At 38.8% G+C, this 12,978-nt stretch overlaps 1 protein-coding gene across 1 annotated transcript in view; it reads left to right on the top strand.

The window, feature by feature from the left end:
- The first annotated feature begins 1,244 nt into the window (after positions 1-1,244).
- The window catches only part of LOC140040741 (E3 ubiquitin-protein ligase MYLIP-like), a 37,421-nt gene continuing 25,687 nt past the window's right edge, over positions 1,245-12,978 (top strand). Inside the window, exons 1-3 of the mRNA XM_072086899.1 lie at positions 1,245-1,690; positions 9,548-9,738; positions 11,101-11,262. Coding sequence (XP_071943000.1) covers positions 1,601-1,690; positions 9,548-9,738; positions 11,101-11,262 — 443 coding nt within the window. The 5' untranslated portion in view covers positions 1,245-1,600. The remainder of the gene's footprint in view (positions 1,691-9,547; positions 9,739-11,100; positions 11,263-12,978) is intronic.

Genomic DNA, 12,978 nt, shown 5'->3' with positions numbered 1-12,978 from the left:
AACTATGAGTAAATTATAAATAATAGATCTTTGATGATAAAGTAAAACATTGCAAACAAATAGAACAGTAATCTCTAATAGCGATTGTGGATGGGATATCAAGAGTGTCTAGTCTCCCCTCATATGGCTCTGTCTGTTACAAATTTTGTAATGCAAAAATCGCGGATTACTCATTCCTTGTGATAATATTCTTTGCTCGTCGTACCCATTGGCTTACTTACCTGTACTGATTATTATCACGCTGCTGCTCTAGCCTGCTACGTCTCATTAGGACTACTCAATCAGAAGCTAAAGCAAGCAGCAGTTATAGTTCTAAGGACGACAGTTTTGCGAAAATGGAAACTCCACTATAATTTATAGATTTCCAGCTGCTAGACCCAAAAACGTCTGGGAAAAGAGTCTATTAGGACAGTGTCATGCTAAAATTACAAATCCCAAAGCATTTCTGGTATTTATGAGTCCCATTTGACTGTAATACTGACTTTTGACTGTAATTTTCACTGTCAGATATTCATTGAATTATTATCGAAACAGTCCATTAAAGTTTGTGTTTGTAATAGGATACTTCACACTTGAAATATCTAGGGTGATGAAGTGACCCCCATATTTTTGACCTTAGCAATACAATTAACTAAAGTGACAGAAATTGAGTATTCACTTCACTGTATTCACTGTAACAACAAAATAATATTTATTCACATATAAAAAGAGAAAAGAAACCCAAAAACCATTGTCTGACAGACAATTTAAGTATTAATTTGTTGCTTTATTACATTTTTTCAGGTAAAATAACTATTAGGCCTATGCATGGAGAAATAATATTTCTCCATGGCCTATATGTGACAATAAAATGACACATTAAAATTTAAAAAACATTTTAAATAAAAAATATTTTTCAATAAGCGAGCAGCGTTTTTTGTAAGAAATATTTCTTGTTTATTTATGGCGCACTGCGATTTACCACCCCATCCTCTACTGGTCTACTGGTGTGGCCCATCTCTATGCCCAGTCTGGGCTACTCTAGGCCCTATATCGGGTTTTGGTAGTGATTTGAGATGAAATTTCAGTGAGATACTTACTTCTTCAACACATTCAACCAAAGAATTACACATATATAAAAATGTAAATCATGATCATATTTATCGCCCTCTATTGTTGTTTTGTCCTTTTTTTAGTCGTCTTTTTCGTTTTCGCGACGCGTCGTCGCGTCCGTCTCGTCCGTGTGACGTGTGTCAGCTGTTTTTATCATCGAATCGCGATCGTAAACCTTGTTGTGATTGATGATTTTTGGTTGATTTGAAACAGTCTAGTTTGTTGTTTTATTTGCTTAAACAACTGCTAAAACCACTACTAGGTTGATAATGACACTATCGACCAACACTTAGGCTAAACAGTAAACTTCATTTCTAATAATATAAGCTATTCCTAGGCCTAGCCTAGGACCTAAAAAGACAGTAAAAGTAGCCTCCTAGCTAGGCTAGGCCTACCTAACCGCGCCACCTCTAGGCCTAGGCCCTAGCTAGGTAGGTGGTAGTGGGAGAGGGAAGTCTGCTGACATACTTTTTAGCCTAGTGGACGTTTGTCTCTAGGCCTAGGTCGAATGATGTGGTGCTTTGTTAGCGAATCCCCGGCTGTAATAAGGGAGTACCGTATACCAAAAAATGCACCCGGGCAATACTTGTTTGAAAAGGTAAGTACACTAAAGCCTCTATGCTAGACGAGAGTTTTCAATCATTTTTTGTGTCTAAAATGGCCATGTCTAAATATCGTTAATTAAATTATCATTGGCATATAATTTATGTAATGCAATATATTTTTCGCCGTGGTTAGGATTCCGGCACCGGAACTCAACTGCCCAGCGTTAGGGAATCTGACAAGCTATTGCGCATGCCCAGAGCGAGGTAATTGGCGACTCTATACTTATCAACAGCGATGGGTCATTTCATAGCTGCGCCACAGCGAAGAACTATAGCCTAGCCTAGATGCCTACTAATACGGGATCCACTAATAGTAAATACTAGGTTAGGCCTACCAGTTAGACGTGACCAGTGGGCCTATTTATTTTGTAATTAAAAAGTGGTCGCTTCATTCATATTTATAAACTTCATATAATTATGAATTATATAATTACATGACTAGTTTTATGATTTTTTAAGTACAAAATAAAAGATTTCATATAACGCATTATACTGTACATAACATGCAATCACAAGTTGATTTGTCGACGGCAGCCACCGCGTGGATGTGAAAAAACTGTTCGGGAAGTCGGGGTCACAACGCTAATTACAGCATTACGATTCTTAGATAGATACTGATTCTTATTAATATCATAATAATTATTTTAACGCGTGGCGTAGTCGTATTTTAATTATTAATTCATGTATGGCCTAGGCCAAGTTTCATCCATCGCTCGCGCAACGACTAACTAGGCTACAGTAAATCTCGATAACACTCTGACTCTCGGTGCTGTGGTGTGTGGCACTATAAGCTATAATTCACTTCCCAGAGCTCTGGGCATGCACAATAGCGTGTCGAATTCCCTAACGGTGGGCAGTTGAGTTCCGGTGCCGGAATCCTAACCACGGCGTATATTTTTCGCTGTGGCTAAAGATACGGTAACGTATCCTAACTTTCGTTTGCTAACTTTCGTTTGCTAAAAAAGGTACGGTAAAATTGCATTACGTCATAATCACCCAATGGGGTGCTGGTACATGTGTGACGTCATCGTATAAGGACTTTGGATTTTTTTTCATATCGCGAAAACCGTGATCAACCGCCAGCTTAACATTTTCTTTATGCTTCATTTATCGCTGTTATCCCCGTCGTGTGACAAGAACTAAATGTAGCCTAGGCCTACGTCTGTTGTTATTGATAGGCCAAAACATGTTGATTTTAATTCTAGAATACAGAAATTTACCGTTTCAAAAGAGGCCTACTACGTACTACAGTATAACCATGCTATAACCTATAGCCTCAGTATATGAGTTTGTTTGCCAGGCTGGGGCCAGCTGCATGTGTGCGCTGATTTCTGTGACTCAGACCTGGAGCTAGGCCAATTGTCTAAATCATGGTATTTGAGGGCCCCTTTTTTATTGTCCGCATTTGCTTTTTGTTTATGGTCACCATCTGTAAACAAAATTTATTAAAAAATATAGACCTAAATAGGCCATTTGGAATAAAAATAAAACCCTCATAGTAACTATGGACGAATGAACTAGATGCAACACAATTTCCAACATTGAATTATAATTCCTTTACTTCTAATTTGGCTATCAACATATTTCTACTTTATTGTTCTGTATTATAATGTTTTATAATGAAATAATATTTGAGATTGTGTGCATGTTTTAAACACTTTATGTAACGTCCACCAACCACACGAACTTGCTCTATTACTACAGCATCGACGTTGTCGCCCGTTATTAAACTTCTGAATTCAACATTGCTAGGTCTAGCCCCGAGGCTGAGTTACGAATCATCAGCGCACACATCCATGCAGCCTGGAGCCGCCGATAGGCATTCTCTACAGACGCGATGTGAAAAAAAATCCAAGTCCTTATACGATGACGTCACACACGTACCAGCACCCCATTGGCTCAGTAAACGGAAGTTAGGATACGGTACCGTTTCTTTAGCCATGGCGTATATTTTTATATAGATTATTTTTTATATGCAACAAATTATTCAAGAAAAAAATTTATTTTAAAAAACAATAATTGTCATGTACAATAAAAACGTGATTACGCCCGTAAAGCCAGCCATTTTTATCCTTAAATTTTATAAACGTATCCACCTGCAGGCATAAAAAGAGTTTGTGGTTAATTATTTGGTTGTGGTTAAAAAATATGCACTAGGCGCGTCTACTAGTTTAACTAATTAGTTCAACATTTTCAAAACTTTAAAACACTTTTCAAAAACTTGCACAAGACTCAAACAAGAAACATTTTTAAAAACGATTTTTTCAAAAAAGCACACATTAACCTGTAAGATAAAATGAAAACACAAATTGTATAATAAAAGATGAACATTTACTGTACTAAAATATTGGTTTAAAGTCCTATTCCGGGTACAATATAAATCTCAACAGGCATTGCACGCGGATTGATATTTTTGTTATCTTCTGTAATTCACTCACTTTCGGGCAATTGTGAGGCCAAAACAAAAAGAAGACTCCTATATTTTCAGCGAAAATACTGGATTTCCCCTAATTTGTATCAACGGAGTCTGGCAAAATCGGAAAGATAAATAATGCAGCAACTGTATACAACGTCAGACTAGTCTAGCTTTCGATGCTCGTCAATACCAATGTTTACCAGCTAGGCCTACAAATTAAGCCTAGCTAGGCTAGGCCTAAAGACAGTCAACGAGAAGACATTCACCGCGAGCTACTGGTACTGTAGCTCATTGTAGTAGTGCATTTTTCTCTTCTTTTTTTCTTAATTTACAACAAAACTTACATTTAAGACCTGGAATGACCTGGTTTAATAAACATTTTTAAAGTAATATGCATTATTTTTACAAAACGTCACAAATTGTAGGGAATGGGTCTTTAAATGTTTAAAAAATTCTAAATTGCATTATTAGAATTTCTATGTTAGGACGAAGTGATCCAAAAATTAACTGAAATCATAACTAGTGTTTTAATTTAAAACATCTAGAAAGTAAACGGCGAAAATGTATCTAGTGCGCCACATACAAATTAGCACAACCAAAATAAAACGTATCTACTTTACTGGCGCTCGATACAAAATACCAGATGTTGATTTTGTCGCAACCAAAATTAGAGTCGCCGTTGATTTCTATGAAATGCCCAGTGCATCTTTATGACATTTCGTGTAGCGATTACAGTACTACATCATTCATTCTTTGTTGTGTCAATGCGCCATGAGCATCTATTTTGTGATGGAAACCAACACAGTATAATTATAAGATTTCCTTATTATTATTATACCAGACCTCGAATTTTACTGCGGTCAGTGCCATTGGTGCCCTCTCAAAATGAACAACAACCACGGCCACTACTGGCCGTAGTGCCCTTGAATTTTCACCACAATAAAAACCACGGGCAAAAAGAAACCACATGTTTTGGCACTTGACTTCAACATCAGCTGTTTTTACACAACATTGTTTACAAATAGAAAATATTGCTCGACTCCCGCTTGAGCTTGAAGACGTACTACTGTATGTAATAGAGCCAGGTATTTCGCTCTGGACTACACAGTACAGTATCGCCCGTTTTCACAGCAGCCTATTTTCGGGGTTAACTTAATGTATTTTTTGCGCTTCCTTTTTTTTTTTACGTTTCACAGCCCTGTCTTGGGAATCTATTATTATCTGCTCGTTTTTAGTGCGTAATCACAAAATAGTGGTTATTAAAAATGTGTTTTTTACGGGCTCTGCTGCCGTATGGATGGGCTTAGGAGAATCCCCAAAATCGCGCTTGACTTTGTCGGCCGTTATAACATTGTTGTTTACAAAACAGAAGTACCCTCGATTCCTGTTCGATCTTTGAAAATAGCCTAAAGTGTATCACATGTATTTCACTCTCAACCAGTATTGTGCGTTTCCACAGCTGCGATGGGAGCAGGGAAATCCTCAAGTTACAAGGAATCGCGTTTGTAGTGATAAGTTGCATTTTATTTTTCCATAATTTCTACACTATTATAAGTAGGCCTGGGATTTGTCTTTTTTTTAAAAATAATGGCCTTTGTACCTTCCAAGTTGGCCTTGCTGCCCCTCAATTAACGAAAAACCGGGGGCCAACTGGCCTTGCCCCTAAAATCTCCAAATTCGAGGCTTGCTATAGTATACTCGTTTATAACTAAACAGCTTGATATTAATAATTAATTTCATTAAAGTATTTCTTCTACAGTAAAATGCTGCACACAGATTACATTGCAGTGCTAAGAATTATGTCATTTTATCACGCTGCTGCTCTAGCCCGCTACGTCACACGAGATGACTCATTCATTAGATGAAATCAAGCAGCAGTATAGTACTACACTTTGACATTTTTGTCGTGAGTGAGTCGCCGAGCGGTTGAGACAGTGGAACCGTAATCACGTAGCCATAACATCGGCAGGGGTTCGAGGCTCACTCACTCCATGGTTCTGGTGGTAGAACGAGTCTTCTCGGATAAGGACTATAAACCGTAGGTCCAATGTACACAACTTGCTCGTGTGCACTTTAAAGAACCTAGTACATCTTTCGAGACGAGTAGGGGGTTACCCCGGTGTATTAGTACATCACAGCCACTGATCACCAACTGGGCCCTCTGGGAGATCAGTCTTGACTGAAGAGGCCACCCAGTATAAAGATAAAACAAACAAACAAACAAACAAACAATTGTTAAAATGGAAACTCGACTATAATTTATAGGTACCACCTGTTGAATCCAAAAAACGGCTGGGAAAAGAGTCTAATGACAAATCCCAAAGCATTTCTGGTATTTATGAGTCCCATGATATTACTATAATTCACTGTCAGATAATCATTGAATTATTATCAAAACAGTCCATTGAAGTTTTTGTTTGTAATAGGATACTTGAAGTATCTAGGCGTGATGAAGTGACCCCCAGACTTGACCTTAGCAATAACAATTAAAGCGAGCAGCGTTTTTTGTAAGAAATATTCTTGTTTATTTTGTTTCTTTGATGGCAAAACCTTAAAAATTGTCTTCAATTATTACATTACACAAACCAACAGTTGTGTTGGTAGTCTATGAGTGCCGCTTACCTGGATTCCCCGCTCTTACAGTATGCGCCCACCCTTCGAGCACCTGAGTAGGGCATCGCTTTACAGTACAACCTGTCTCTCAAAACTGCCTTTTTACTTGCACTAGCCTCGTGCAAACGCATGCGCTCTCTCTGGAGCCAGGGCACATCAGGTTTGAACAGGGTGGCGCTCGGCTAGTGTTTAGGTAAACATTACGAAAAAAAGAACATTAATAACATAAATTTTTTCTCACCCCCGTCGGATAATGGATCAGTCCGCCACCAGGACGCCCTCAAGTGAGACACACCCACTTATCATCGTCATTATTTCTCAAGACCACTTGCCTGAGGGGACGGTAGGGAGGGCGTTTATTCAGGTAATAGCACTTATAGACTACCAACACCACTGTTGATTTGTGTAGTCTATATCGTCTAGTCGGAGGCGGGAGGCAAGGTAAAAGTTCTTATACGTACCTAGTGTATCGGCTTCAAGATTGCCACCAAGTCTGGTTTGCCGAAGTGTCCGACAGGTAATGGGATATGAAAGTGGACTGCGATCGCCATCATGCCGCTTGCAGGATGTCACGGAGAGGCACCCCAGCAAACAACGCCCATGAAGCGGCTATGCCATGCACTTGGTGCATATGTGCCGGAGGAGGCGTAGCCAGCCCGGATGGCTGCCACAACCCAGTTTGCAAGGGTCGACCAAGCAGCAGGTCGGAAAGGTGAAACTGTTAAAATGAACAGATGTGACGCTGAGACACGTACGGACTGTGCGTTTGATATAGAATTTTAGTGCCCGCACTGGGCCCCAAAGTCTGTCTTCCTCAATCCCTGAATATGCAGCAATGGTGGGAATAAACACAGTCGGCGGCGAGAAGTCAATGTCTGAGATTTTGCAAGGAAATCTTTCCTAAACACAAGCCGAGGGCCACCCCGTTCAAACCTGTTGTGCCTTGGCTCCAGACAGAGCACGTGTAGTTCACCCCTGCATTTGCACGAGGCTAGTGCAAGTAAAAAAGCAGTTTTGAGAGACAGGTTGTAAAGCGATGCCCTACTCAGGAGCTCGAAGGGTGGGCGCATAAGAGCGGCTAGAACGACATTGACGTCCCAACGTGGAATCAAGGCCTTAGTAGGAGGCCGTTCTCGGAACATACCGCGAAGCAAACTTGAAATCGCAGGGGATGAACAGATGCTCGATCCGTCTTTAAAAGTCAGAATTACTGCTCCCAAGGCAGACCAATGGCCGGATATGGTGCAGACCTGCCTCAAACAGTTAATGCAGGAAGGCGCAGACCTGACCCAAAGTCACTTTCATAGGGTCGATCTTTTGGGGCTTGCACCAGTTGAAAAAATGTTTTATTCGGCTATTGTAGGCAGTGAGCTTGGATTCCCGTCGGGATTTCGCCTCAAGGGCAGCCGGGCCATCTGGAATGCCCGAGTTTCTAAGCGATCCCTGATAATGGCCATACAGTAAGGTCGAGGGATATAAGTTTGGTAGAGCAGCCCAAGCGCGGCCCTTTCGCTTCGGAAGACATAAAGGCTGATCGTATAGAAGGCTTAGCAGCAGTGGAAACCATGGCGATTATTGGAAGGAGACGTCATTCCATCGAACATAGAGTGGGTGGGACATTGCGTCCTCCACTATATTCAGACAACCCGCAATGAGGGCCGCTGATAGTTGGATGTAGGGAAGAAGAGCCTCTAACGAGCGCTTGACTGCCCAAAGTTCGAGCAGGTTGATGTGGTCGCTCATCTCCTCGGGTTAGCAGAGGCCAGTACGCGGAACGAAGCCAGAAGGTGGAGATGTTGCGGCCGCATCCTTAACCGGCAGAACGAAACGAGGGCGACGAAGCTGGCCAGTGACCCTAATGTGCGCCATCAGAGCCTGAGCATTGATAAGATGTAGCACTGCAGTTCTTGCCTTGGCCACTCGCTCGATTGATGGGCATGCACGACCCGTAACCACGATCAACCAATATTCTATGTACTTGAAAATTCTGGTGCCGTGTTGGTGAAAGAACGGCGCCAGGGTTCTTACTAGACAAGTAAACACTCGTGAGGCCGTTGAGAGGGCGAACGGCAAAACTACGAATTGGTATACCTGATCGTGAATTCGAAAGCGCACCCAACTCTGATATTGTTGCGCAATAGGTATGTGAAAGTAGGCGTCGTTCAAGTCTATTGTGGCTGCCCAGTCCCCTCGTCTTATGTTGGTTTATCCAGGTAAGCTAGGCACGATATAGACTGCAGTATTACTTAAAGATGTATTGTCCCTTTGACTAATTCCAAAAAAATAAAAAATAAAAGATTTTGAAAAAAGGTGGGTCATTTTGAAGTATCATAATAGTTATTAACTATCACCAAAAATTTTTCGGGAAAAAAAAAAATTAACTGAAATACATACGTTTTTTTGTTACAAAAATAACTTTGACTTCCAGTCAAAGTTTTCAATCAAAACATATCCCATAATGAAACGCGCTTGTTTGGCTACTCTGTATGCATAATCATAAAACTTCCTCATGGTCTGTGTGAAAATACCTTCTTAACCGTGACGAGTTGTAAACAATCCTAATTTAGCATATGCATAATGCGTACTCATGGTTTGAAATCTTTGTTTACTTTCGCTCGTGACGATTTTCCAGATGAAATGTAATCAAACTAATTTACCTGTTAATTACGTAAACTTGTTGTTTTTGGCTCGAATTTTCGACTTAAAGTGAAAAACTTTAATATTACTTTGATATGGCCACTTTAAATTTAGAATATTTTGACCTTCATTTTTTTGTGTTTCAAGGGACAATACATCTTTAACTTTTCCTTTTTTTATACAGGTTTGTGATGACCTTGGTATTATGGAAAAAGATTACTTTGGCCTCAGATTTCGTGGTAAGAAATCTGAGCTTCTGTGGCTTAACCTAAGAAACCCACTTCGCTTACAAGTTAAAGGAAAATCACCTCATCGATTTAGTCTGCAGGTTAAGTTTTTTGTATCCCCACAAGAACTTCAACAGCCAATTGCAAGGTAAGAATAAATTAACTGTAAGTAATTGCTGCAACAATTTAAACTGAAATTTTATTGGCACACAGACTGTTGAAAAACATAACAATGGCATTCAATGTTATTCAAATTTGGTACAACTTTTACTAGAGACAGCATTGACATAATTAACAATAAACTTAACCAATGCGGTTCTGCCTTAATATATATGGGCAAGTATAATAAAAGCGCACTCTCATAAAAGTACTTTGACAAATTATTAAAATAACAAGAAATATTTCTTACAAAAAATGCTGCTCGACATTTTAAAATTATTCATTGTTCTTTCTTCAGATATATTTATGATTAACTATTAAATTAAATCCTTTAATCGCAAAAATACATACAAATCAAAGATAGTTCTTTAATTATGATTCACATGCCCATTTAAAAATGGTCAATTTTGAACTTTGTGTTGTGTGTGTGTGACCTCAACCTGTTGGCATGCAACTGAATACCCTCTCGAGACAACATGACTTCACGACAATTCTTCCCAGTCTTTTGATTCGCGTCAACCAATCAAAGAGCAAGAATTCAAAATCGTTCAACCGTGAGCCCTCATAGACTCTCTTTTCCCAGATGTTTTTTGGGTCCAGCAGATGGGATCTATAAAATATAGTCCAGTTTACAAAGTCGCAAAGCTGTCGGCCTTAGATACTATAACTGATGCTTGCTTTAGCTTATGAATGAGTATTCCTCGTAGCTGGCTAGAGCAGCAGCATTAAAAAAAATTTTATCGCGAATAAAATTCGAAACTACAGTACTGTATTTACTGCCATTGATTTATTATACAATATCCCTTCACTTCAAAATATATGTACTGTAGGCTATAAAGTATAAAATGAAAACAATAGTGGATATGGAACTTTAACTTTACTTTTGACTGTTCAGATTTTTTTTAAATAAAAGACGCTAAAGAAAAATTGTGCTGTGTGAATTAGAGGTTGCGTGCAAACACATAACGATATAAAATGCCAAACTATATTATTTTGGGTGTTTTTAGTAGTGTTAATTAAATGTTATAGAGGTAGAATAAAAAAATTGAAAAAAATCGAATGACAAACACATTGCTGCGGAAACATGAATTGTTAAGTTAATTTATTTACATTTTATTTTTATTTCAATGGTTTTGATATTTTGCAATTTGTTTTTTATGGGAGATATACCTACATAATTATAATTTACCTATAGTAATTGCCCACATTTCTCTAAATGGCATAAAACTTGTAGATCATTTACGTATGATCCTGAAAGTTTTAACATTTTTCTATTTTTACCATCTAAAATCCTTGAAAGTGTATACTGTACATGTAAAGTGCATTCATAAAAATGTCTCTCTTTTTATAGGCATATCTACTACTTGACACTAAAGAATCGTTTATTACTGGGGCATTATGTTGTTCATGATCAAGAAAAGTTAGATCTGTTTGCATTAGTTGCCCAGGCAGAACTTGGCTGCATTCAACATGTTATTGCATCACAATATCATACCGTGTTTCCAGCTTTAATGTAAGTATACAAATAATAAATGTTTGTTTGTTGGATGTTGAGAATATTTCATGAGTTGAAAAGTTAACTGCTATATTTAACGAGACGTAGAATACAGAACATTTAATATTTGTTTTATAACCTACTAGGCCTCGAATTTTACCGCGGCCAGTGCCGTCGGTGCCCTCCTAGTTGGCCTCAATGCCCTCGAAAATGAATAGCACCCATACTGTAGCCACTACTGGCCTGCCCTTTTTTTTGCGTTGGCCGTGAGTGCCCTTCCCGAGTTTTACCACAATAAAAACCACTGAAGTAGATAGAAAATAATGTCAAGATTTGTTTACACGACTCGGACGAGACGAAAAAATATCGCCTGTCTTCGTTGCAAGGGGATTTCCCTAAACGCATTTATTAATACACAAACAGTAGACAAAACATCGAACATTGTGTAACCAAAACAATATCGTCCCGGCCACCGTTCGTGGTAAATCATGGTATAGATAGTACATTAAAATACAGAGGTGTACACTTTTAATAATGAAACTAAAAACGTTCCTCGGTCGGAGACACTGAAAGTATTAAAGTCGCACCACCCCTACCTCAATAATCGAGCTAGCCGCCTTCGGTGAAAAAAAATTCCATGCACTCCTAGCCTAGCCTATCCTTCCGCCGCCGATGATCCGACTGAACACACGCAATTCAATACTGTACATTGGGAAAACAATTCCATTTGACGCACACGCACCCTCTGATAAGAAATTTCACACACGAGACATCCTGTACGAAGGATCGGATCGTTGGAAAAACAATTCTTTTTGACGCACACGCACCCTCTGATAAGAAAATACCATGTGCGTTTCTGCATGGTGTAGTCCATTATATGTGTAAAATTAGGGGTGTCCACTTTTAGTACCAAAGTTAAACCCGCACCTCAACCCGAAGATCATTGGAAGTATATTATATTTATATTTTATCGCACCCACCTCAATAATCCAGCCGACAGATCATCGAAAAATCTTGTTTAACATCGTCGTACACAAAATTAACAAACGCATTTTTACCGAACTCAAGGAAATGGTATAGTCCACAATACAAGTGCAAAAGGCTAAACAGAGAGAGAGGGACGGCGTCCGTCCGTGTTTTGAATTCTTATAAATATGGATTATACTAACAAAAAAGCTTCAGAAATCGAAACTCGGAAAATAACTATAATTTATATTCTACTACATAATGTCATTGGCTAGATTTTTACCGTGGTTAACACTCTGTGTTTGAATATTTGTAGTTAAGGCCTACAAACAAATTGTTTATGTATCATGTTTTCTCCGTCCGCTGCGCCTTAGTGCTGCTAAGTGCTTGCTGTTGTTAGGGTCTTTACCTGTTGGGCCTTGGTTGTCTTCACATTTCTTTTTTGATCGCGTTGTTTGAAATTAAACGAAACATTCAACACAGGACGGTAAACTTTAAACGCTAAACATCGTACCTTTATTATTTATATGGATCGTAAATACACGTATTATTTAAATGAAATACAAAAAGATGTAGACAGTCCTCTCCTATACTACTACTACTACGCAATCTGATGAATATGGGGAAATCCCAAAAAAATGTTGCAGGTATAATTTTTTCCTCGCCTGGAAAAAAGCTATTTTAAAATTTTGGCCTAGTTATTAATTTTTAAATTTTGGCCTTGGTGCCACTTCGATTTAAAACAAATGGCCTTGGTGCCCTCCCATT

The sequence above is a fragment of the Antedon mediterranea genome, chromosome 2, assembly GCF_964355755.1.
Source record: "Antedon mediterranea chromosome 2, ecAntMedi1.1, whole genome shotgun sequence".
NCBI classification, from domain to species: Eukaryota; Metazoa; Echinodermata; class Crinoidea; order Comatulida; family Antedonidae; genus Antedon; species Antedon mediterranea.
Note: the sequence above shows the minus strand (reverse complement) of the source record. Positions and strands in the feature narration are given on the sequence as shown.